Source organism: Acipenser ruthenus, chromosome 8, assembly GCF_902713425.1.
Source record: "Acipenser ruthenus chromosome 8, fAciRut3.2 maternal haplotype, whole genome shotgun sequence".
In the NCBI taxonomy this organism is placed as follows: domain Eukaryota; kingdom Metazoa; phylum Chordata; class Actinopteri; order Acipenseriformes; family Acipenseridae; genus Acipenser; species Acipenser ruthenus.
Genome location: NC_081196.1, coordinates 7,573,738 through 7,601,723, shown reverse-complemented (window position 1 = coordinate 7,601,723; position 27,986 = coordinate 7,573,738). Strand labels below are relative to the sequence as shown.

Below are 27,986 nucleotides of genomic sequence, written 5' to 3'. Positions count from 1 at the left end.
CAACGATTTCCCCAAACTTCTTGGAAGGTAGTGCATGAATACTCTAACTCAATATAATGTGCACAATAGGTTTCTTTACATACAATACCCTTCTCATTTCATTTGTGTGGTCTTTACAAGCGCCTTCCAGCATCTCAAGATAGGAAATATTTTTACCATCTGCCATTTTCTGAAGGTCTTTGAAGATACGTAAATGATGAGCCAAGTCAGTTGCCAATATAATATCTCTCATCAGATCCAGCATCCTTTGGTAATCCTAAAATAAAACAGTATGTGTGTTTTTTGTTAGGTCCATCTTCATTGAATCTCAAGGTGACATCTCAAGGTAACTTAATTCCTTGATGTAATAGCTGATTTAAAGCGCATTCTATTAGAAACAGCTGCATACATATATATATATATATATATATATATATATATATATATATATATATATATATATATATATATATATATATATATATATATATGTATATATATATATATATATATATATATATATATATGTATATATATATATATATATATATATATATATATATATACAAAAATAGAATGTTAATTCCAATCCTAGTTTGACCATGTTGCTATTTCATGCAGTTATGTAAAATCTAGGGTTACCGTGTATAACTTATTGTAATTTCTCACTGACCTTTCTGGAGAACTGCTCAAAGATGTTACATCCATGAGTGTTTAGAATGGCTATTGCCTGGGCAAAGTGGTGTCTCTGAGGAGAAAGAAACCTAAATAGATTAAATCTAATGTATAATATAATATAACATGCTTTTAAAAGGGTAAAATACAAGCATGTGACATTTTACCTCCATCACTGATCCTTCTGAGCTGTATAGGGCAGCCAGCACAGATTGCTAAAAACAAGAGAAGTATCACAGACACAAAAATAATTAGATTCCTGGTTGGATGATGAATGAAATCATTTGTTTTTTCAGAAGGTGAGATTAGATTTTGAGTTTGTGTTGAGGAATCGTCTCTGGAAATACTGCAGACACAGCTAACATCATGTATTATTATTTGGTGCATCAAAATATTGTTATTAAAAATAAACAGTGAGATGAAATGTCTTGTTTAAACAGGTGACCTGCTACATGGCTTTATAAGTCATGCAATATCTAAGGAGAGATAAATCATTGTGTGAGTTATTCATCATTAATACAGAGATGGCAGCCTTTTTTGCATGTAACTAATATTTTTTGTGTCAACTCAAGCGCTCTGTTTTATTATAGTAAAGACTACAGCTAAGGCCAAAAGTTTTGTGTCACCCTATAGAATTAACTAATTTTGCTTTATAAAGTCGAATAAAACCTGCTGAATAATGTTATCTTAATATATTTAATTACATACCGCTTTGTAGTTTTCCATATACTTGACGAAAAACAGACACAAACTGAAATACGACATTTCGAAATTAAAATTTTTTTTAGTCTAGATAATGCAAAACTTTTGGCCATAGCTGTACATTGCTTGACTACTCATGTCTCTATGCAAATTCTATTATTCAGTGCATTTTTACTGGTTACAGCCTAGGTTTGTTTTTATTTTGTAATGGGGCTGAGACCCATCAAATCTTCCTGGAGATAGCGTACAACACTAACCACCCCTGTGTCTTATGCTGTCCGAATACTTGGAGGGTAATACCATCTTATATAGCACGATTATTTACATACAGTAGTACCCCTTCTCAGTTTGTTTACTTCCATTCAGCTTGTAGGAGGCAAGTGAACACTTCTCACTATGGTAAACTACAGTGTACGACAGATCTAAAGCAGTAACATCACACTTCACAGCTCCTTACCGAATCCACTTGGAAGGAATTGTTGGTTCCTCGGTGGTCCAAGTCATGGCACATACACGATACAAAAAGAGCAAATATCTCAATGTCCCTGAAATAAAAAAGAGGTTAAGTCATTAACCATTCGAACTTCTACACATATTCTGTAATTAGCTCATTATCGGTGTATACAGTATGTAAAGATTTACTTTTGCCACTCTTAGTCTAGCATTAAATCCTTTGTGTGGCTTTTAAAAAGTTCCAAATAACAAAGCAAACAACAACTGTGATAAAAAATTCATGTTTTTTTCATTCTTGATGTCTTTTCTAAATCTTGCCTTATTCCAGAGTGTTGTCATGAAAATATACAGACAACCACAGATTGCAGAGAACTTCTTTAAAACATTTTACTCATACTTTTTTGCTGGGTGTCAATGTAACAAAGTCCTTCCAATGTCTCTCATTGAAAATGAGCAAATTATCTACTGTTGGGGAAAGCAGGGATCAAACCTTATGGTTCTTACCCAAGCATGCTACAACCCAGACTAAAAGAGGACCTCTGTTAATAGTACAAGTAACCAACCAATCATATCTACTTCTTCCAATGGGACACTATTGTGCAATTATCTGAGTACAAGTAACTGACAAGATGGAAATAGTTAAAACATGTTCCTAATGCATATTGTAGATCCATCATTTCTGCTGAGTGGAGCACTTGTCCCAGGGGAAATCTGCCTGCAATATTGTTTGGTCCTCACCTCTTCCGAGTGCTGAATTAATCATTGTGCCAATAACTAAGGGTCCTAGCCTTCAGTTGAACTGAGCCCAGTGCTGTCAGTCCCTTGCCCTTTAGCAAAACTCAATCCATCACTGAGATTGCCAATATTGGACTTGCCCTGTTACACCAGAGAGGCTTGAGTCCTGCTTTTGTCTACTCATCCTTCACCTTGTCCAAGACCCAACCTCATCAACGAACCTGTCGGTGGTTAGATAAAAAGAGTCTCGTTCTTTGGAAATCCCTGCGCTTCGGGGGTTTAGATAACTAAATTCACCAGAATTAAAGATCCTTCAGTCAGGCTGCTAATCCTTTTGAGTATACTAATATTATTCTGGTATTGTGTCAAGCAGATTGGAATTGAGAGCCTATTTATGAATTTGGACTGGATGCCAATTGTTAACACTGTTTCAGTTGCCATAGGCAAAAACTAAATGACATGTTGTCCATATTATGCACTTCCCTACTGTAATCTGCAAGTCTCAATCAGCTCCCAACACCCCTAATTGCATGTCATATTAAAATTCTAAGTCATTTAAAACATATTACTATCTGCCCATTCCTGAAATTGAAACATGCCAGTGAATAGCAAATAAAGTGTTTTATAACATGATAATGCAAAAAACACAAAGTAAGCCTTTTTGGTAAACTATCAGTATACTGTATCAATGTGGTTCTCAACATTAAATATTTACATTGTTTTTAATATTGATAATAATAATCCATCCATTATCATTAACCACTTACTCCTTTACAGGGTCGTAGTGAGCCGGAGTCTAACCCAGCATACACAGGGCAAAAGGCGAGTCGGGACGCCAGTCCATCGCAGGGCACCACACACACACAGGGGCAATTTAGAGTGACCAATCAACCTAGACAGCATGTCTCTGGAAGGAAACCGGAGTACCCGGAGAAAACCCACGTGAACACGGGGAGAACATACCAACTCCACACAGACAGTACCCGAGGCTGGATTCGAACCCAGGACCCTGGCGCTGTGAGGAAGCAGCGCTAACCACTACGCCACCGTGCCACCTGATGATGATGATGATGATGATGATAATAATAATAATAATACTAATGTCCCTAATATTTCCTGATTTCCTCTAGTTATTCTCAAACACGTGGCATGTTAATTACAGTATGGTCCCTATGTAGGCAGCACCAGACATTTTTGTAATATTAAGCTGGGGATTCTTTATCTCTTAAAGCTATTGCACTGATTTTGTATTTACTTAAAAATGTGACACATACACACCAGGAAAATCTCATTAAGTTGACACATCCAACTTTTTTCAAGAGGGACCCAGTAGACAAATATACGTCTAACATGATCGATTGATTCTCACGCAAACTTTTCTCTAACCAGTGATTGCATATACCTCGAGGAAGAAAGTAATTGTGAATCAAGTGTTTAAATTTACCCAGTGAAGCAGCATTTCAAATGTCAGGTGGTAACCGATTCCAGAATTTAGGAGCACTGTACATAAAAGATGTCTGACCTAGCTTTGTTTTCATAAAAGGAATTTACAGTTTACCTTCCCCTGGAAAATTCTCATCTGAAAATTCTCACCCTACCCCACCAAACAAGCACACATCTCTACACCTTGATCTACAGAAATAGAAATGTAACCTTACTCAAGATACTTGGAGAGTTCCAGATTCTGGTTCAGGAGATAACAGAAATGAGAGACAGAGAATGCGTGCATCCAGTTGTGATAGGGTGGATCCCTGTATCCCTTCTTTACCATGAGACAGAACCTAGAGGCAGAAAAGAACATTCCTCTGTTATAGAACATAAAAAAGTACTGTACAGTACATAGACAGACACACAGCTGCAGTACGAAACCAAAGTGACTAAATATACTAATTAAAGTGCTTACCTTGCCAATGTTTTAATGTCTATCTTATAAGTGTTAATAAAGCCCATGTCCTCAAACATGCTTAGAATAGCCTGGGGAGAGAGAAATAATAATATGATTGTGGTTGTTTAATAAGCTTGATAAAATTGATATAGTAATATCAATGTGGATAAAGCAAAGAAAAACAAAGAGAAAAGACACAATACAAAAGCTTATTGACCAATGAACACCACATTATTTTTATACTGTTACAGTAAATAGGGAGGGATTATAGTATTTTAATCCCTTACCCATTAAAGTCCTATCATTTGTTTTTTATCATTCTCTGTTGTTTTATTCATTATTTACCATGCTGAATGACTATTCTGACAAACGTGTTTTCTACCACTGGGTATGTTTCTGAAAGGACTCCTACAAAATGGATTTCTGAGGGTGAGTTGGTTTGAAAAAAGAACACCTCAAAGTGTGTTCCTTTGAAAACCTCACCATAGGAGTGTCATCATCTGGCAAGGAGCGAGGTGTGTAGGTGAAATAGGCAAAGCTTGGATGAATCTCATTCACAGGTTGGATTCCAAATGTCAGAAGCTTGGTCATCTCTTCCTCTGATACCTGTTTAAAGATACAAAGAAAAAAATATGAGCACAGGCTAAATCAACTGACTTTTCTTCTGATAGTAGTTTTGCTGTTTGGCGACTTATTAAAAAGCAATTGCAGGCTAAAATAATAGTGTCTGTCATAACGAGCACCTCAAGAGGCTTTGTTCACGAAAGATAGTAACAGTCAAAAACTAGATGATTGTGTGTTTACCTTCATATGATACATCATCATTTCATTGGCCAGGTGACTTCTAAACTGAGCTTCATGGACTTTCTTATACAGCAGAGACTGTAGAGGGGAAAAAACAGCAAACATCTTCAATTGTTAGCATCAGAAATAGATTTACCTTGTCACCCTATTTGACAGACGCTTTTAAAAAAAAAAAAAATTAATTCGGTATTAATATATTTAAAGAGATTTAGTTTTGTGAGTCTTGCCTATTCAAAAACATTTTATGTAGAATTCTCTATTGTCATTTCTGCAAAGACAATTATTCGCCAGGATTAAACTGCTTCTAAAAAGACACCGCATGGCTGACTGTACGGGAGTGAGGTGAGGAAGCATATCAGTGTTGTACATGCTTCAGTGCATGGAGCAGTCATAATCCCCTACCCCACTTCCCCACAACCAGCCTTGGAAAGTCTTTTCAGAAGCATTGTTTTCAGGAATAGTTGGTTAGCATGACAAACAGTAAGCATGGCAGAAACAACAATAAATACAGCAATAGGATATTAATATGGTAAGAAAATAAATATTTGGAAACTGTAGGTGGTAAATTCTGAACAGTTATTGAAACTATGGAGCAACTAAATATAAATATTGACGTTCCAATAATAAGGATCTTATTAATAAAATATGAAATACAAATATTTTACATAAGCAGGCAATACAATAATGACATTTTGTTCCATTCAATTGTGTTAAAACCCCACCCATGCCTGATTTTCTTATACATATGTATGAATATTATCTGGACTTCACATGTATTATTAATGACATAAACAAAAAATCCCAAAGAATGACAGAAACTTACTTATCTCTTAAAAAGCAGAAAACACCTCCGTTAAGGCAGATAAAATGTTTTCCAAACCCTACCACAACTAATGCTCAAGGTCAAATATTAAAGGCATATCATCTACATTTTCATAATACTTCTTAGCCTTTAAAATCATATTATGAGTGTTCTGTATGATCGCTTATTGTTATTTGCCAACTATTTACTAATAACTATTCCAGAAAAAATGAAACCATATGAAAATATAGTTTTATGATTATGAAGCACTTAGTAAACGATATAGTGATTTCTTTTTTTTTTTTTTAAATTGCATCATGTACTGTTTAACTAAACTAATAAAACAAACAAGCATGGTCATCCACAGAGGACAATGACTTACGTGAGCAATACTGATTCCACAGTAGATTGAGAACGCCGTGGCCAAATCTTCATCAAACCTATTGAACCCGGGGCCATTAATCTTATTGACCAGTTCAGCTACACCAATCACCTCTAGAGGACAAGAGGAAATAGACTGAATTAGGTTTCTCTCTCAACTGTAGGGGCATTCAAACAGGGAAATACAGTTAACAGCTCGATCTAATTTACAGTACCTGCTAATTTCTGCATGGTATACATCTGTAGCAGAGTACAAAAGCATTGTGATTCAGGGGTGCAACATTCTCATGTCTGTGCACAATTTGTGTGTTTTTGCCACTTCATTTGAAAAAGCTTTCTATTTTACCGTTTACAAACTAAATGCAAGTTGTATTTAAGTACTGTTGTTGTAAATAATCTCCTGGATTGAACCTGTTAGGTTGGATATTCATTCATTCAAAAGTAATGTCTGAGTTGCCACCTGCTGACACTTGACACTAATTATTATTTTTTTTTAAATCTGCAATTATTTTTTCTCATTTTCTTCCCAATTTGGAAAGCCCAATTATTTTTTATTTCAACCCGGCTCACCGCTGCCACCCCTGCGCTGACTCGGAAGAGACGAAGACGGACACAAGCGTCCTCCGAAACGTTTGCCGTCAGCCGTCCGCTTTTTTACACTCTGCAGGCCCGCCATGCAGCCACCTCAGAGCTACAGAGTCGGAGGACCACACAGCTCCGGACAACTTACAGGCAGGCCTGCAGGCGCCCGGCCAGTCTACATGGGTCGCTGGTGCGCGATGAGCCAAGGACACCCTGGTCAACCTAAGCCCTCCCCACCCAGGTGGTACTCGGCCAACTGTGCACCGCCCCCTTGGAACTCCCGTCCACGGTTGGCAGTGGAATAGCCTGGAATCGAACTGTCAACCTCCAGGCTATAGGGTGCATCCTGCACTCCACGAGGAGCGCCTTTTACTGGATGCGTCAAGTCTGTATACACGCTGGCCAACAAAACAAATGCATCTGCTATTTTTCTTCAAGCCATTTCCATCAGAAAAAAAACAGTTGGAAAAAAGCAAATTCCATGCACCATTACCACAAAGTATAATATGCTTCAAGCAACAAGGTTCACTAGATCCGAAACACAGAGTATTTATCAAAATGACAGAAAACAAAAGGATTAATCTTCTCCAAAAAGACTGGAACACAGCCAGCTCTATACAGCATAGCCAATAAAGCCTACATTTAATTGAATTTCACCCTCATTACCTTGAATAATGGAAGTGAACAGAGACAATTTAACAAAACAAAATGATTTCAAAGTGAATGTAGTTTTTTACTTGTCAGATTTTGTGCTGTGTTTTGCATTCTCCTGAAGGTCAGGTACCATGAACTGTCTGCATAGAATAGAGCTCTTGTTAGCAATACTGTACTTGTTATTAGTTTGTTTTCTCTGCGGTTTCTTTTTCCTATTGCACACTGTATATGTAAAATCCATTCTATGTGTTCAAAATGAAAGCTTTCCCAATGTGCTGAGTGTGTTTTTGTTGTTACTTTTCATCTACGGACAAAAACAGTATTTGACGTATTGCCTGAAATTTTGCTAAACCACTCATGCACCAATGTAAAAATTTTGCACCAATGAGGGACCAAGCAGAATTTCACCACAGGCTACATTTCACTGTTTATAACAATGGTTATTACAATAGCAAAAAATAATAAAGTAGTCAAGCTTGCCATTATTCTCATCTTTGATGGGGAAGCAAAGAATGTTCCTTGTCCGGAAGCCAGTACTGTCATCCACGCCTCGGTAAAACAGAGGATGGGAATAGGCATCCTTGATGTTCAAGATCTTTCCTGTGGTTGCTACGTGACCAGCAATACCTTGATCAGCTGGGATCCGAAACTCATTCTTCAAAAGAACAAAAAAGTATATAGTTCAGCATATAGCACACTAGCAACTACTTGCTAAGCTCTTAAGGATGAATCAACAAAGATGTACTGTACTGATTACAACAGGTACTTGGCAGAGTCCACAGCTGAAGCTTGTCTGCCAATACAGGGCAAAACAAATTAAAGTACATTTTTAAAGGTAAAAACTAGGGGTGTGCAGATACTTTTTCTGTGATTTGTCTGGGTAATTTTCTTTAAGATATTTTAAATTCTTAGGGATTAATTCAAATCGAATGTAACCTGTTCAAATGTGTTCATTACACATCACAAAACACAACTTTCCCTTGTTTGCTCTTCTCTACACAATTATTGAGTACCAATCAATACCAATCTGACAGTGTGATTGAATACAGAATCAGTCATGATCAAACCAACTAAAACCACATGTGTGCACAACATCTCTACAGTGAACAATGGGATTATTGTCCAGGGCAAGATTTAAATTTGGATCAAAGAAATACATCTCCAAGTATGCAAATTCAAATTCAAATGACAGGAGTGATCCAATGTTGCCAAAGCATTTCAACACAAATGCAACACCTGTATATAATTTCGTCAGAGTGATTCGCTCTTAAGGTCTTAAGGGGCGATGGAAAGGTCATGTGTATGTGATGAATCCATGGCATTTGCAAGTTTCATTTTATTTTGTGTCAATTTACGGCACAACCTGTCAGTGCCTCTGGTGACATGAAAATTTGCTTCCAATTGGCTTTTAAATCACTCAATGTGGAATTTTATTGCCATTGAATGTTACTCAGTTGTATAGATGTAGGCAAATTAAGGAAAGGCAGCTTTTCTTGTTATGAGATTAACACGTTTTTAATACGGTTGTTTAGATTAATTTCAAGTAAAAACAAGGGGCAAGTTTATATGTATACACATAAGGTTCTAAGCAAGGTTTCTAATACACCTACAGTAATATAGACCACAAACCTGCGTAATTTGCAAAAAAATATTACAATATGGTCAAAGCACATTTTCTTTGTATTTTCCACATACAAAAGTGTTTTTTTTCAATACAATCCGTCAGACACAATTGGATTTCTGGACACTTCAACACACACTGGAGCCTGATGCCTCTAATTCAAAATGCTGAGACTGAACAGTCTGACTAACAGATGGATTTACCTCATCATCATTCACAACACCACCATCAAAAACTTTGGCCACCAGCTCATGGTTCATTCTGTCCAACAGGAACACAGAGCAGCTGTTGATAGATGGAAACATCTGATTAGAACAGGATTTTTTTCATGACTTTTTTATATGTTGACATGTCGAAAAGGGTGAATCCGGGAGAGGCTTTTGTATTCTGTTCTTTAGAGCTTGTTTTAAACACTGTATGCCCATCATTCTCTGTGTGACAGAATGAGATTAAAAATGCCCCTCAACTTTAATCTTGATGAGAAATGATTGAGTAGCAGTGTACTGTATTGTGTTCTCCACTAAAGTGCAATGATAGCACAAGGGCAGTTATGATAGTATGACACATTGGAGAAATGGTACTGTGCCAGTAACCTGGTACCATATCAGTGTGCCATCCTATTAAAAAGCATTACCAATGCACTGCTGGTAATGCTTTGCTTTTCTAGCCATTCTACCATTAGGGTTTCTTCAGGGTGATATATTGGCACTCTTTGATGACGTCCTCTCTGTTTTATGAGCTCTAAAAAGTCTAAAAAATAATATTTACATCCTTGGTTGCTGCTGTACAGACGGTCTCTCTCTACAAAAGACGCCTCATCTGTTTATGTTGTATGAAACTGTACAGTTGCACACTGTGGGTGCCTCATATATAAACCAGATCAACCTCTTACACAATAGTTATTATTTTATTGTACAAAACCTGTAATGGAAACAAACAACACAGCTGTATACCAAATAAGAAAGTGTGCTGTCTCTACCCTGTAGAATCCTAGAAAGTCACATGCCCTCAGTCCCTCAGTAAGGCAAGCCATATCCCCTCAGAGGTTAATGTCAAGAGCACTAACCTATTTAGTATGCAGTGTTTATATAACCCTTCAGATAGCTATATATATATATATATATATAAAACGTGTGTGTGTGTGTGTTATGTTTTTGTGTGTCTGTTAAAAGTATAAAGAAATTGTGCAGATAATCATCTGTTGGTGCAGGCATTACTCAAGGAGAGTATCAAAAGCTACTGCTGGAGTCAAACTGACTTCAGGCAAAAGCTGACAAAGTGAGGCAGTTTTAAAAATAACACTAGCAATTTTAGCAACAGTAGTGTTATTCCTCTGGGAGTAAAACTTGGAAACTTTGTGTGGTAGGCTTGTAAGCGTTTACTATAGTATTTTATATAAACAAAAAAAAACTAATCATTGGAAAGGATAAATGCATGCTATAGCCTTACATTTCTGCATTGCTGAGGTTTCTGGCTTCTATAATGATCTCCTGCAGTAGGACCGACACGTCATCTGTAAAATTAAAATAGGTTCATAATATCGAAAATACAAATTTTCAAATTCAATCTGCAACATAACAACTCTGCTGGGCCTAGTTATATGTAAACAGAAGCTCACATCACATAGCAATTAGCACTTGAAAATGTGTGCTCAGAATCCCTGTCATGCAGACACTAAACAAGGACAAATGTGCTTGCCTTTAGTTGGAAAAAACACATGTGTGTTGCAAATGCTCAATTCACTTTTTAACTGATTAATTGTATTATGAGAAACATTGGTAATGCTTTAAGTTGCATTGAAAATAATAATTAAATAGTGCAGTATATACTGTATAATAAAGACGATAATATGATTCTTACCTAAGTGTGTAAAGAGGTTTTTGGCAACTTGGAGCAGTGCCTGTAAGTAAAGAAACAATTTTGTGTTAGTGAATTAAAACAGGGCTCCAAGGGCTAAGATTTTAACTCCAAAGTATCATTAGCACAGTTTTTACCGAAAGCAGACTATTACACCAATTACAATTTTAATTACAGTCAATCTGGACTGTAAATGAAACCAGCTAACTAAAGGGTTAGAGGCCATATCTCACTGCCCATATTCATGAGCCACCCAGCCCCCCCTCTGTTACTCTAAAACATCATCAACAGTTAACAAGAAAACAAGACGCTCATATTAACAATATCAGCTTTTGAACGTCTAGTGGAACAAAATAGTAGTAACTGAGTTCTGAATTCCAGCTCAGGCAGTCTCCCAGGATGCCTGTCAAAGGCTGACTTAGCTGCAGTCAGTCTTCATTGTGGCACTGGCTACGTCAACCACTTGTGCACTGTGGCCATGGCAACTAGGAAGCACTGTTTGAAAAAGCTCTGTGCACTACTTTAGAGACAAGCTAGCGGTCCTCTTTCTAAATATACAAGAGACAAAAGACAAATTATTGGAATGCTTTGGACTGAATTGACTTTGACAGCCAAGAACATGATGCCAAAGGATGATAGCAGCCCCCTTATCAGTCCCCTCAGGAATCACCTTGGAGATTACCATACAAGGAGGCGGCTGTCACTTGTAAGACATTGCCTATTTTCCATTGGGGTGCTCATACAGCCACTGACCTATTAATTGGACCACTCAGGCCGCACCGTTTGCTTTTAGGGACGTCCACGATGACACATACTGGAGACTCCTTGGAGATCTCGTGAGGCAAAGGCAAGTTCAGATTGCTTATCACTTATCACACAACATTTCCATCCTCGGAACACACGCTCTGTCTTTAAGACTGATCACATTAGCATTAGCAAGTGTTTGCTCTGTGTGAGATGCACAGATTGATTGTAAAGTGCAGATTTGCCCCCAGAGCACTTGATGCATCTTAGTGAGGCTCGATTTTTATCCTGCTGTCAGAAGGGAAAACAAGGGGATTTAAGGTAGAATTGCTTGCATTGGTTGAAGGCACTACTGCAAGCTGATGTTGATAAAAATGTTTTGTAAGTTTTTGGTGGATACTGTACATATTGTTTATGACACTGTTCTTGTTTTATTCATTTAGTCTTCCAGAATTTAGTAGTAGTCTTCCATTTGTTGTCCTTACCTGGCATTCAAACTTGAGCTTTTGTTCCTTCTGGAATGCCAGTGTGCTGGTTAATACTGTTGATGTATAACAGAAACAGTGCTGAATTTTGTGCTCATCTGCTTCTGTGTACCTATGGAAATACATTATTGTGTATGAATTTTCTAATGACACACTGCACAGAAATCCACAGAAACTCTCATGCAATCCAATCAAATAAAAAATAACCAGACTATTAACACAACAATGTCACTGGGACTATACTATCTTATAATGTGACTTGTTGTGCTAGTGCATTTAGACAAATAAGTGCTAGAGGTTACAATTCTGATCGCATCCCAATTTATTTATTTTGAACATTGCCCAAGTGCAATGCGAAAAGATGCTAGTAGCCAACTTTATCAAATTCCCTCCAAATGAAAACAGAGGCATAAAAAGGGCATTGCACAGCAAGGGGCTTGTTGATCTGATGCAGTGGAATTGAAAGAGTTCATCAAATATAAAGAATAAAGTTGCTGAAGTAATAATAGCAAGCACTGTCACAATAGATCCAGTGTGGCAGTATTAACAGTGAGTTAAATCTTTTGACAGTCCCTGTCAATGTGGATTCAAACCCTGCAGATGTTTCATCTACAAGTTTGTACATTGAAAGAAAGCTACTGTCCCGTTAGAATCTACTCCTGGTTTCAGCGAGGACTTTGAATCTAAATCGGAAGGATGCCAAAACAAAAGCTGCAGTGAAATGTATTTTGGTGGAATGAAGAAAAACTGAAAGGGGACCTATTAACCAACAAATGATGCAGCAAGTGTAATACTAAAATATAATGCAGAAGAAGAACTGAGTGAATGGGGAAAATGGGGAAGCTGCTTCCCACAGGTCCTCTATGGCTCAATATAAATATTTTGTCAGCCTCCTCATTGGGAGGTCCTTTGGGATCCCAGCAGGGAAGCTGATTTGCTCAGCATAATTACTTTTAGTAGTTATTATATTGCGTAATGTATTTTACTGCTGGGTTTTGGTTAGAGAAAGCAGACATGTAAGTTCCCTTCATTTCCTCCTCCTCACATACTGATATTGATGCGGTGAAAAGAAAAATAATTTCTTTGAATTCTGGCTCATACAAAGGGTGTAATTGGTAGTTTTTAACTACATATGATTTACTGTTTGCTTAAGCTTACGGTTTATACAAGAAGCTAAAGTGTGTTCAAGTCTCCAGACAACTCTGTATTTTCTGGTATCTGATGCGTTCATTTAAGCATACAACATTCTGCAGTGGGTCAACCGCATTGAAGTCTAATGTGTCAAGGGCCCTATTTCTTAAAACCCATCAAAAACTTCTGATACTGCTGTACTTATGATTAATTGTGAAGAAACTTTATACAAACTTTTCCAAAAATAAATAAAAAAATAATGAAATGTTTGTCTTAATGTATTACTAAGTTTATTTTTAGTACTTCTATAGTAGTAGTGAGTAATCTTGCATCTTGTAAAGCGCTTTGTGATGGTGGTCCACTATGAAAGGCACTATATAAAATACAGATTGATTGATTGATTGATAGTGATAAGCCATTACAGTTTAAGACCAGGCTGTTATGGTAGTGCCTTATGCCACAGTTACTTAATGATTCAAAAGGATTATGCTTTGTGTCTTTCATTTCCTGTATAGTCTGCTAAGCAGCTAATGTGGTGATATAAAGAGAAATTAAAAAACTGATTTCAACAAAAGGATTTTTTCCCCTTCATTTGGTCCATCATTAGTGCTATTGTTGCCAGTCTGTCATTCCACCTACTGTAGATAAGGTCATCCTATATTGGCAAACTAAAAGGTGTAGGTCACTCTTGTCTACTGCTACAGGCAAGCAAGCACTTTCTAATAAAACAGTCTCTGGTTCCCAGAGATAAAAAGCTTGTGCCCTGAAAGAGAGCAGAGGATGGGGATAGACAGCGATATATCAGTATTGCTCGTGGACTCCATGAGCCACATTAATATTCTCTGTGAAACGCTGAGAGGCAGAGGCTTACATGCAGAGATAGGGACACTAGATTCAAACAGACAGGAGAACAGGTTCATGGTTGCAATTCAGGGCAACCCTTCGTGCTTTGTCCGATTAGATTTTTTTTTTTACTGCAGTGATAGCTTGATACATGTGTTTGATATGTTTATTGTGTTATGTGAAAATGTGTGTGGATGTATGTATGGGTCGCTCCATTATACTGTTTCTCCATTGTCGGGAGTTATGTCTCCACCACTGGGCGTAAAGGTACAGTGAGAACCAATTAAAAAAATACATTAATCTTTATTACTAGAAGTGAAAAGATGTTGCTTTGTTAAGTCATATTTTATAGTGTCTCCACTTCACCTTGCCTCACAAGTTACAACAGAGAATGGATTATATGTTGGAATAATGAAGTAGCAGCGCAGGGTTACCGAGGGAATGCTGTGCATGCGGCCAGCATTAGTAAACACAAGCACAAGTCCAGTGTTTGTGCCAACCAAGGGTAATTATTCTCAAGGTGATGCTGCTTGATTTGCAACACTTGATTATGCAACATTTACCAGACTGATCTCCCGCATTTTCTAAAACAGTTACTTTACTGTTTTAGAAAATACATATGGTGTAGGTGTTGGCTTCATAGTGGAACTAGTAACAAAAACCAACATGCGCAGTTTTGAACTGAACCATGGCACATAGGTTGCATCTAATTCGATTGTGAAGTGATTTGGGGCTGTAGTATAATATAATGTCTATAATTACACTTTTAGCAATATAACTGGGACAGCTGTAAAGGGTTACGATATAAGGGTGATACAAGAGCTTGTCAGTTGTACTCACTTTTGCCCGCCTCTCTTGTTAAATGCGCAGGCCAGGGCCACCACTTGGACAGTGGCCCTGCTGATTACAGGCACACACAGCATTGAGTACGCCTCAAAACCCAACATCCTGTTCAGCTGACGATGCTCCTCCTAAAGAGAAACAAAGCTGAGATTTAAAAAAAAAAATGAACATTCAAAATGAATGCGTTAAAAGACTGGAGGAAAAACAGTGTTACTAGAGATTATTACCAATCAGCTATGACATGATTGTTTCACACAGAGAACAGTTTAAAGGACCACATGCATTTTGCTTTAAATGTACATTCTTGCGGAGATGTATTGATTGAAAGATGCTTTTTTGCTTTCAATGTTTGAAAATATGCCACACCGATATGTATTTTAGCAGTGTAGAACAAAGGCAATTCTTCTGCAAGATTGTGCTGTTCATACAATACCTTGTAAACAACATATATTTTTAAATGGATAGCTATTATTCAATTTGAGAGGTCCTAAATAATTCTAATGACTTTCAGAATAATGTCTGATTGTGTAATCATTGTTGTAATCATCATTTTGACTAGTCCCTGAAGAATACTGTGTCTGGACATCCTTCATCTTATTCCAAATGTGCTCTGCAACAGTTGGTTCATAAGTCAATGTCAACAAGCAACACTGTGTTCTTTTACCCTTTTGTGAATAAATCGACAGGTCTCCTGCATCCTTTGTCAGAGCTACAGCAAATACTTTATTCTACTGATTTCTTAAACTTCAAGAAGCTGCAAATGTCACTTTCACCTTTCCTGTGCATTTATATGATGTTTGCAATAATGGTAAGTGGCTCTGTTGATCCAATATTGGTTTTGTTATTATTTTTCTCTATATCTGGGGATGGGGACATAGAACAAGGTTAAAAAATACAAGCCTCTATGCTCTAAACATGCAGCTGCTGTACAGGTACAGTGGCTGCAGTAAGATTTGAATATTTTGGTTACTCCTTTAGGGTTAATACATTAATACATTTGAAGCCTTTTTTCAAATTATCATACTAAACATTATGCTGCAAATTAGTGGCCTAGGTAAAATTTTATTAATACACAAGTTAAATAAAGAAAGCTTTTACAGGACTGTATTTTAATTATTTTACCAAGGCTTTACAAACATTCTTCTTAGCTTTTTTGTTTGTTTACTGTTAAATTCACATATGTTTCTCAGTACAACACTATAGATAAATACTTGACTGAATTCTGGTATCACTTATGTGCTCTAGTTCAGCCTTACTCCCACCATTACTGTGTGCTGCAAGAACGCCAGCATTTTCATCAGCCATAATAGAATATTTGTTACCGCTCCCCCCTCCTGGTATTTCGATTCAAAATTATATGGATGAATCCATAACAACATTTGGAGCCAAGCAGGAAAGTAGTGTTTGATAAAGTCAATAGTTACAAGTACTCTTGAATAAAGCTTAAGGGAGGTTTTGGAGCACTTTGTAGATTGCTCTGCAATGTAAGAATGTGATTTCTCCTATAACAAAGCTCTGTGTAACCCTGTGCACTCACCGGACTGATATCCTGTAGCGTGATAGATTTCTTCTTCTCAACCACCTTACCCAGATGACCAAATGTAAGCTACAAAAAAAAACAAAAAACACACACAATCAACACTGCATTACAAAACAGCTTGCTTTTGTTTTTCTATTATTACTGTAACGGTGTACAGTTATCTTTTCTTTTTCTTTTGGAAACAAAACTTGGTTTTCTCTGCCTGACTGCATCTTTGTGTTATTTTTTATATGGTGACAAAACAAAATGCTTACACCCTGTGCCGTTTGAAATTGCATGCATGGTAACTGCGAAAGGCTAAAGTCTTATTTTAAAATCTTAAAAGTTTTTTTTGTTTGTTTTTATTTTCCCATTGTATGTGTCCTTTATCATCATTCATTCCTGCTTCTGTACACATGGAGACTTGGTGTGTTATAACAGTAATTAGATCCAAACTACAGTACATTTTAAATTTTTTTTAAAACTTAACCCTTTCCATTTGTTTGAAATAACGAGTTCTCCTAACAACCAAGATAATTCAGTGACACAGGAATTACTGTGATGAGGAAAAGAAAATGCTGAGAAAACACCACCCTGAGACACAGTTCAAATATATCTGCCGCTAGGACCCTGGCTTCAGCAATCCACTAGACTTTATAATAAATAGTTAACAGTGGAAGTGGGTTAGGGTTAGGGTTAGTACTGTATTTATCTAATTCTATAAGTAATGACATTTTGAAGAAAAATCACCCCTCCCTCTATACTAAAAATGATAATTATAATCAAAAAACAAATACCTTATCATCCCATTCAGAACATTTTAAATGCTCTACATACTTACTGGAAAGCTAATTTCCTCTTCCATGACTTTGTCCCCAACCACCTACAAAAGAAACAAGTATAATAATAATATTCTACATTAGTATATGAAAGTCACCCAGATTACAGTATTACAGCTATTATAACATATGGTTTATTGTCTCTTCAATCAGGTTGCCATTTGTATGGGTAAGAAAGAGGATAATGTTCTGAAGGTAATGAATTTCCCGGAAGACACTCATATCAAATGTTTTTTAATAGAGAGAAACAGTATTTTCAATTTTCTAAATGTCCTATTTTTTGTGTCTGTGTGGATCATTATTTACCATGCCGACTGGCTTTTCCTGCAAAAAAAAAATATATTTTTCAACCACAGGTCCTCTTCTCAAAAAACTTCTAAAACTGAATTTCTGAGGTGGTTTAAAACAATTACGACTCATTGTGTGAAGTTGTGTATTTTTTTACTAGTTAGAAAGCTTGGTAAATAATGAGCACACACACAACAGTATATTAAACAGATAAGAAAATTTAATATCTTTAATGCAGTGGCAGTACAATAGGAATACACTGGGTCTGTATTAAGCTAAGGGACAATGGTAGCACAAGATTAGGGCATTTCTGTGCCAATTTACAAAATAAATAATATTACCTGGCAAAACAACTGATGGTTGTCTTCTGAAACTAACAGCAGACAGCAACATAGGGACTGGGTTTCCTGCTGTAACTACAAAGGGAAACACCAGTGGTTAGATTTCGTTATGATTTGTTTTTTACATACAATGTACAGTTGCAATACAGAACACAGTTTTCACACGATATATAGCCTCCCATTTTACACCACATTCTTTGGTCTTTGGCCCATAAATTAGCTTGCAGATAAGTGGAGGTGCCAGGGGCAGGGGGGCAGGATAAGTGCCCTCCCTTAGTAGACAAAGCCAAAAAGCAGATGGAGGCTGGGTAAGAGGAGGTGAACTCTGAGACACAGCAGGGACGGAATGGATTGAGGTAAGATATAAATCCCTTTCTCAATGATCATTGGGCATATTGTTTATTGAAGAACAAATAAGATACTAGCTATTCACCTGATAGTTTTATCTGGTAAGGAAGTGCCCAAAAACATGCTTGATGTTTACGTGATTTGATTTGAGGTTAAAGTGAGTTCACTGCCTGAACTGCCGCTTTGCTCAACTGTTGTCAAGTATTTAGAATAGCAGCTCTTATCAATATCTGGACAGACAATGTAGAAGTTAAGACGATGATATAAATCTCAAATGACCTTTCCTGACTTCATCATTTGAAACTGATTATTCTAGCTGGGCTTCACTTTGTTTTGGAATATAACAATTATCAGTTCCCTGCATTGTGTTGAAAAGCTTGTGTTCAGGTTACGACTCATCACTGCATACATAACCTTCAAATGAACTTAAATTAGAAGTTTGGTCATACCATGCAGCTTATTACAAAATAAAATGGCATGGTATTTAAACATGATTTCAGCATACTGTAGCTTCTTAAATATTAGAAAGGTTTTCTAGAAGTTAAGACCTGTTAATTGAAGCAATCAGTACAAGTATATGTGATCTGGAGTTATCAAAGTCTTGTAAGTATATGGCTGAAATGGTAGGCAAATTACTGATGATTCAAGTGTAAGGAATCAAAGCCCTTAAAGCTGTATTTATGACTTACTCAGAAACTGTTAACTGTTAGAATCTCCAAAAAGTGGGACTTATCAAGCATTAAAGACTAAGTATGGCCTTTCACCTCAGCATACAATTGAGATTGAGCGTGACTTGGTAATTGTTCTCCTCTATGATTTTAGCTGTTTAGTTCTTACTTTACCAGCAGGGGGCACTATGGCAGTCTCCTTGAGGCTGATAGCATCAAGGACCATAGCAAGATGAGAAAGAATAAGCAACATCACAGCGAGTGTGGGCAATACTGTACAAATACAGATAAGGACATTATGCTAATATTGTCAACTTTGACAACAACATGCATCACGTTTGAATACAAATCAGGAAATCACACCGGTGTTTGCAGAGATTTACTGCCAAAAGGTCCATCTTTTATTTAAAAGGCAGGATAGCCAATATCAAAGAGTAATCTGACATAATATCACTTTAATTAGAAGGAAAACAAGCAAACTTCCTCTTGAAACCAACAGCACAGTAACAGCAATGTGAGTCACAGAGGTAACACACATATCATTAAAAGCATATCAATACAGCTGGGTAAACCTCATTTGTATAGCACAGCTGATAGCAGCCAGTGCCCTTGAAGATATACAAGAACAATTTAGTTATTTCTGTAATAATTATTTCACAAGCTTTGAGTACTGATATTCAGCATCTCATTTACAGTAGCCTCCTAATAACACTGTAGAAAACAGAATAGTATACTGTATTAGAAAAATATAAATATGTAGCACATGCTTGAGTGTACTGTAAATAGGCAGAACCTCACATGACTTACAGTATTAATGTCACAGAAAAGTTTCAAAAGGCCACTCTTGAGAATTCACTATGAATTTCAACAAACACTTCTATGAGGAATGAGAGGAAATGATCATACAAATGGCGGTCATGTGTCTTTCTATTTCGAACCACTGCAAACACATGATGTTAAATCAGTGTTGTCCTGCTTTCCCATTGTAATGATGCTGCTGTAGCAGACTGCAGCCCCTTCAAGAGGGTTGATGTATTTTAGTTATGCCACTTTGAATGACTGTATGTGGTCCGACAGTGAGCAAGCGTAGACGGTGAGAGGAACTCAACCCTTAGGGTGTAAGGTAAGAGATGAGCTCTGGAAGTGGGAACCTGTGGCAATGTGTGAAGGAATGAAGTACTGATATAATGTATTATAGTAACTGGAACCTGCCATGCCCTGTACACTCAAATACAAGAAAGAATGCTTTCTTGCAGCTGTGCCCCTGGCTGATGTTATTCATCAACAACAGTCCTGTCTAACTCCCTTGCAAGCCTGCTGTCCTCCAAGTGTGATGGACCCCCTCAGATTACAGGTACACCTTTCCAGCTACAGTGTAGCCTGGGCTGGTTTTCAGATGGTCACTGATTTGGAAGGTTTTACTGCACCTTAAAAGGGTAGATTCAGTCAAAACATATATTGTTTGTTATAACCTGAGTTATTACCCTGTTTTATGGCACTATTCAATGAAACATAAATTTTGAAAAAACACTGTAACCCAGTCTGTGTTACTTCCCTGTGTGCGTTTAAGATGTCTGACAACCCCCTAACAAATAGGCTAATACTTTTTGAACAGTCAAATTTATTATCTCTAATATAAAATATGTTTTATTTATCCTTTTACTTCCACAGTAGGAAATGTTGCCTGTGGACTAATCTCACCACAAGAAACCTCAGTCTTGTGTGCCGTTGAGTCCAGGGCTGTTGTCATGGAAACTAGGATAGAGTGAAGGCAATAGGAAAACAAAACCGACTGTCAACTCTGATAGTATGTGAAGTTCGGAAACAGGTATCATGTTTTTTATTCAACTTTTTGTTGCAACAAAAAACAACTGGAACAAATACATGGCAAGGACAAGAATATGGGATCCTTGTAAAATATGAGGTGTGCTCTTCAACATCTAATTTGAATAAACATTCTATGCTAACTTTCAAAATATCATAGAGGAAGTTCTGCAGTGATCACATTGTGGATGTAGGCTGGCTATGACACTTTCTGCAAGGCAGTACACAGCTAATACACATGAATGGCACAAAACAGATTGCTAGGAGAATTCACTACCAGAGGTTTTGACTGGATCAGGACGTAACAAGCTTTTTCAAGATGATTTACCAGCAAAGCCAGCTGAGGTAATGATGCAGTATCCAGGGACAGCTACAACCAAATACAATACAGTACGGAAGAGGACAGCAGGACAGTCCCTTCAAGCTATAAGCATATTTAATATCTTGAGATACTGTTGGTCCTCAGCTGGACTAGAAATGAATTGTATGTCATGTCTTCTTTTTCACTCATGCCATTATCATCTATTAGACTCCTGAAGATAATGCAGACTTTCTATATGTTAATATCTGTCTATGTTCTGTATTATGTTCATCATGAACTTACAATCTCAACGGATTCAAAGCTAACAGGGAAATAATTTTCACCACATCATTCAGTTTTGTTATGTTTTTTTAACCTGGTATAAAGGCATGTCCTACTGCTCCACTTGGAGCTGTGGCAATACATCTGCTGTGGAGCCTTGACAGGGCAGGTTCACATCCTGTCTCCAACCTGGGGAAATTCATTACACCTGACCTCCGACTGGATTGAATCCCTCTAGTCTAGGCATGTACAGTACCTAGTCACTAAAAAAAGAGTATCAAAGAATAAAGAGCACAATATATCAAGCCACTCGATAATGTATTTGGTATTTTATTTTCTGCTTCGTAAACACATTCCATCTGCAGTACGCTCTTCGTCTGTCTCTGAGAGAGGTCTAGACATAGACTGGGAACATGGCTCAGCTCCAGATGGCACAGCAAATGAATGAGTACATTAGCAGGTGTCACTTTTTAGCTCAGGAATCCCAGAGCCTCTGCTCTACCAGAAGTGCCCAATGATATGATTGCGAGTGTGCCTGCTTGATTCAGTGAGCATGACCCATTATCGAAATTCAATTGCAAAGGAAAAGACCAACACCCTGCAGGGCTTACCCAGGCACTTCCCAAGTACTGTGCCTCCATCCAGTAAGGGAGAGAGAGAACAGTTCAATCAACATGCTCATTCAATCAGGTGTCTCTGAGAGACTGCCAACATGAGGCTTTGTCCATTAGAAACCTGACAGGAATTTCCTACAGCTATTTCTGTAGCTATTTAAATTCTATGACAGTTTCACACATGGCAATTCATACTGTGGCAAGATGGCCACATAGGAAAAATGTTCAGGAATTATAGTTACCTGCCATATATACTGTGTATGCAGTATACTGCACAAGTAGAGTGAATCTGTCAAGTGTTGCTAGAAAGAAAGTTTATTTCCCCTGCAGGCTTTATAGTACTTGATGTTTCCTGTGCAGTAATTAACTCATTGGAGAAGTTGAAGATCCTTGTCTTCTGCCTCTTTGTAAATGACATTGCCCTTCCATTTCAAATTTGAAAAATGCAAACAAAGTTGTTTTTGGCATTGGCTACCCATCTGAATTTCCATTGTATATGTGTATCCCGTTGTCTACTCTTACAGTTTCTGCTGTCATGATTGTTTGCAAGGTCAGCATAAAAGGGTGTGCACTTTTTGTTTCTTCCCTTTTGAAACAGTTAGTTTGTTTGTGTTTTTTCCTATGTAAATCTATAACAAACGTAATGCTTCAGGGGGTAAGAGATTACCAGTGCCCACCCCCCTGGTCTTTCTTACACTAGCTTCATTACACACATTCCACATTGCTCAGAGGCTGCCTCAGGGCAAATATGCCAGTGTTGTTTTTTTTTTTTTGTTTGTTTGTTTTTTTAAATATGCCAGAAATATAATGGGATAGTAAAAAATAAATATTATACACATTCAGAGGGTAGAGAGTATTCCTTTAATCCAGAAGTTGTCTGAATAGGCATTGGCTTTATTAAGTCAATTCTATCTTGAGGCTCAAATCACTGAATGGGAACAGCAATTCATATAACCTTAACAAATTCCATGTTCTGTTTCTGATCATATTCCATTTGTAATGTTTGAACTACAAATGGAATATGATCCAATCTGCATGGAGATGTGTACCCTCCACTTTGCAGGATTTAAAAGCAGCCATGCTTTTTTCACAGCACTGGAAGCAACAGAAATTGATTCTGTGCGTCTGGTTATTTTACGTTCCATCCCTTTTACCACAATATCATTAATTACTCCAATCACATTACAAGTTTGGAGAGAACTGCACTAATTTATATTGACCTTAGCTATCTTTTTCAAATCCTATTATCTTGTACAAACTGCTATATAATAAACTAAACCCAATCTAAAATTACACATGGATTCCCATGTTGTAAACCACAAAAACTGAATAAAAAGGGCACTTAGGAATATTACGGTGTGGTAATACATTACATATGCTAATTTATGTTATTGTCAACCGTGGAGATAAAAAAAGGCAACATTAAATCACATACATGTATGTGATAATATATTGCCATGGTTTACAATTGCAATGTCATAATGAACATGTCTCCTATGTATTTGAGCATTTGGTATTTGGTAAAAATGTGTTTTTCATCTGGATTCAAAGTGCTTCCCTGTGCTGTTTTGCACATTTGCAAACAGAGCTACTGTATTCAAGAGCAGCATTGCATATGTGCTTATAGATATTTGCTAGAATTGTACTGTACACCAGCTCCTGACAGTTATATGAAATAGAAGTAACTGGGATTCAAATGGATATCTAATACTCCACTATAATGCACTCTAGGCATCCACAAAACCTAAAGAGCAGGGCTAATTTGACAGAAACAGTGATAAACAGCAAAACGGCCAGACACTTTTTCTAGGAATGAAGTATATTTAGAAAGTCTCAATGTCTACATTACTTTGAAGAAAAAGGCCTTGTTTAAATTGTTGTTTTGACATTGCTTTTTCCCCCAAAGCTGGAGGACAGCTAATGATTTTGTCCACCATGGGTTCGTCCTTGAAATAACTTGAACATTAGTGGGCAAACAAGCCGTCTTACTACAGACATAATGAAGTCGACAAGTATGATATCGCTGTATACACATGACCATCTGTTGTGTCTACAGAGCGATATACACGCATATATGCATATGAGCCACGCTGAATGTATGTCATGAGACCAGTATAAAAATGATCACTGGCACAGGTGTCCAGCCCCCTGTAAGTTTGTTGTAGATTTTCCATTGCAAATTCAAAGACTAGGAATGAATAATGAATATGAATAAGGGACAGCACTTACATAGTTGATCACCTTCAGTTGGAGTGAGGCTGCATCAAGGTCATAGAGTTCGCCTGAAAATGAACCAGGATTAAATTAATAATTTTTAAAAAATATATATATTACAAAAGTAGTACTGAATACTAATTCAGTCCATTCCTGGTGAGCCTCAAGGGTTTTAATAATTTATTTAAAAATATTTAACCCAGATAATCCCACTGAGATGATGACATCCCCTTTTAGATTGTGTTTGCATGTAAAGCAACAACCATACAACACGTATTACAACGTTCAGTACAATCCAAGCAAGTTTTATAAAAGAAGAGCACAACTGCTGCTCGTTGGAACGGGCTGCAGACTGTGATTCAACCTTCTATTATATTGAGAATTATGGATACATCCTATTGACCCAAAACAAAATGAGTCCAACAAAACGATGCATTACGATTTTCTGTTTATAAGTTCTCAATTTAGAAAAAGCCATAAAATGTCATACTGAAAATCAGTGAAACCCTAGCTAATCAAAAATCATAGTCATTATTTGTGAGTGCCTATTTCTTTGCCCCACTGTGACTTTAAAGGGAGGAGCATTTTACTGAACCACCTGCAAATGGGATGCTGCCCGGCCTTGCCCAGTACAAACAGAGGGTGCTGAGTTCAAATCTGACTATACCGACAATTATTGCTGCAGTACAGGGCTTCCGATTTACAATGAATACTGGAGACCATTTATATTCATTCAACAGTAACAGATCCATATTGGACTTTAACCACTGCAGAATACTGTATAGAACAGCTTCTGAGGCTTTTGATGGACAATTCCTTTTTACAGGACAGTGATCAATGGATAACGAGATCAATGGCTACTGATGAACACAAAAGATGAATTACTCGAGGGCCTTGTTAAAAAGACTGAAAGATTGATTACAATGACAAATCTTACTGGACTGGTCTTCTAAGAAAGAAATCTAATGTGGATAAGTGGTTGTTGTCATCAGTGGCACTAATGGCTGTGTACTAAGGGCCAATGGTAACTCAAGGGCAATTCTAATTATAAACTACCGTATGATAGAATATTACCACAGTGAAGAAATATTATCTAATACACTCTGTTATCTGATTTTATCCAACAAGGGACTAAAAAAAAGGGTTAGATATTTTGTGTTAGCAACATAACTACTTCATTAACAAAATTAAACTGCTAATCTCTTAAAATATGTATTGCTGGGGGCTCCTGAGTGGCGCATCCTGTAAAGGAACTCCCTATGGCGTGTAGGATGAGCCCTATAGCCTGGAGGTTGCCGGTTCGAGTCCAGGCTATTTCACTGCCGACCTTGGATGGGAGTTCCCAGGGGGCGGCTATTTCAAATTTTAAAAATATATATGTATTGCTATTGGAATTATTTATTTTTGTTAATGGTAGTTAGGGCTTACATTTCAGTTACTTCCTGCGGTGTATAAATATAACACACACTGTAGCTTGATATGAAAAATTAACTTCCACGGCTTGATCAACACAAAGCTTGGTTTTGTTCTGTAGATGTTCTTTTTCAAGCTCAGTAGGATGTGCTGCTATTCTTTATGTAGTACCTTGCCTCCACTGTGCAACATTTGTTCAATTCTGTTGTATTGCCATTGAGTTTTTTTTTTTTAATTATTTTATTAATTTCCCAAGGCTGTCTTGAACTACTGTACCACAAGCTGGAGTTTTAAAGATGAACTGACAGTTTTACAAATGTATGTCATAGCTTTCATGCACAGCCCCTATCAAATCCAATAAAGCTTCAATATAGCATATAGGATCAGAGTGTGTTTTAACACGTGGGAAACCCTCTATTGAAACAGTCAAGAAAGGTTTCAACTTTAGTATTCACTGTACCCAATACCTTTTAGACTTTCTAATGATGTGACTTACATTGTTCCCCATGGTCTGGGCTACAGTGCTTTGACCAAATTAGTACATTAAAGAAGGACAAAAAAAAGTAAAAAAGTAAAAGCCACATTCATACCACACAGTTGCAGGATCTTGCGGTCCAGGTCACTGTACGTCCCAGACTCTGACGATTCTGATTTGGCAAGTGATTTCTGGGAAGGGCTTGGTGACAGGCTGACACGTGGCCATTTTGATGCTGCCTGTATCGCCTGCACTCTCTTACAAGCTACTGTAACCTGGTATGGATAATAAAAAGTATGCACGTAAGTTATTTATATTAAGCTAAGGATAGAATGAACCCATTACAAAAAAGTAGGTCCCCTTGACGAATATCAACAACATGTGGAATCGATCTTGAGCAAATTGAATTTGCAACCCTCAGAAGTAAAAGGTCCCATGTTTATAATTGTGTATGGGAGTATTTCCTTACTCATGCAATGCTGTTCTTTATTATTATTATTATTATTATTATTATTATTAATATTATTATTATTATTATTATTATTATTTGTTCTACGTGAGACAGTGTTGCTGAAGGCCAGTCTAATTAGGGCATAAAAATGCAGCAAATGGGCCTTCATTTAATTTAATTTAAATCATGTGGTGGTAAAATGTACAGTGCCTAATGGCTTCAGGTGAAATAATGCAACAGTATATTCTTTAATTGTCTTGTTACAGCTACTGTATTAGGGAATGCTGCTTTGCATATTTTCCATCCTAAATATTTCAATATTACAAAAAAATCACACGCAACGCACACAGTTGTGGTCAGTTTATGGTCATGAAAGAGCCTTTGGAACTCAACAAAAAAGCAGTGGCTTTTCACTTTGTTCTCAGAAGTAAAAAGGCACAGATTTGCGTCACTAATGCAGTCTGCAAGGCAGACAGAATCAATAGAGATTTCACCATTTACATATCCTGCTAACACTATTTCTGTAAAATGGGTTTCTCCTACAGACAATGGCATTTGCATAAGTCCCCCAGATTCAGTTTCTATTATTATTATTATTATTATTATTATTATTATTATTATTATTATTATTATTATGTACACCCAACTATACATAAACAAGATTCATTCCTTTGAAAGTTTTGGTGGCATATAAATCAATGTCACTAAAAACAACAGACTTACAGACTTATATGTACAGTATGGTGTATTTTATTTCTTATATCTAGTTGTAACAATTTCACATGTTTCTCAAGTGTCTGGGTGTTATTTTGATCTGCGGATTTTGCTGGTCGGTTTGTACTGCTGTTCTGAGGCAAGGTCGGTACATACGTTTGCATTTAGTAACTGCAGCTGGTACGCACAGTCTATAATAATAAGGCTGTAAACTCATGTAGTTTATACTGCTGTAAACATATGCTTGTTGTTCTTATTCTTTTAAAAATATATTGGTTGCCTTGGAGACCAGATTGAACATTTACAGCCTTATTGCCTTCAGTCCTATAGATGCTGAATGATGACATGTATAATGTATAATAACTGTACACACAGTTCTCAGAACAATGAGATGCAGTCCAGGTTTATTTAATTTGTTAACAGACAGTGATACATTGTAGACCAAGTTTGTTTCTGTATTTCTGAAAAAACTGACATCAGGAGAACTGAATGCTTATAGTCTTATCAACAGCATTCCTG

General features: G+C 37.0%; 1 protein-coding gene across 3 annotated transcripts in view; it reads right to left on the bottom strand.

Moving 5' to 3' along the window:
- The window catches only part of LOC117407105 (cGMP-dependent 3',5'-cyclic phosphodiesterase-like), a 169,176-nt gene that overhangs the window by 7,799 nt on the left and 133,391 nt on the right, over window positions 1-27,986 (bottom strand). For all 3 annotated transcript variants that reach the window (XM_059028344.1, XM_059028345.1, XM_059028346.1), the window contains exons 8-27: window positions 26,418-26,577; window positions 24,430-24,482; window positions 18,164-18,238; window positions 17,537-17,578; window positions 16,714-16,782; window positions 15,174-15,304; window positions 12,360-12,471; window positions 11,134-11,173; window positions 10,723-10,786; window positions 9,477-9,558; window positions 8,133-8,307; window positions 6,418-6,530; window positions 5,234-5,311; window positions 4,913-5,035; window positions 4,448-4,518; window positions 4,203-4,325; window positions 1,814-1,901; window positions 822-869; window positions 653-727; window positions 157-256 (exon numbers count right to left, since the gene is read on the bottom strand). In XM_059028344.1, the coding sequence (XP_058884327.1) occupies window positions 157-256; window positions 653-727; window positions 822-869; window positions 1,814-1,901; window positions 4,203-4,325; window positions 4,448-4,518; window positions 4,913-5,035; window positions 5,234-5,311; window positions 6,418-6,530; window positions 8,133-8,307; window positions 9,477-9,558; window positions 10,723-10,786; window positions 11,134-11,173; window positions 12,360-12,471; window positions 15,174-15,304; window positions 16,714-16,782; window positions 17,537-17,578; window positions 18,164-18,238; window positions 24,430-24,482; window positions 26,418-26,577 (1,822 nt within the window). The remainder of the gene's footprint in view (window positions 1-156; window positions 257-652; window positions 728-821; window positions 870-1,813; window positions 1,902-4,202; window positions 4,326-4,447; window positions 4,519-4,912; window positions 5,036-5,233; window positions 5,312-6,417; window positions 6,531-8,132; window positions 8,308-9,476; window positions 9,559-10,722; window positions 10,787-11,133; window positions 11,174-12,359; window positions 12,472-15,173; window positions 15,305-16,713; window positions 16,783-17,536; window positions 17,579-18,163; window positions 18,239-24,429; window positions 24,483-26,417; window positions 26,578-27,986) is intronic.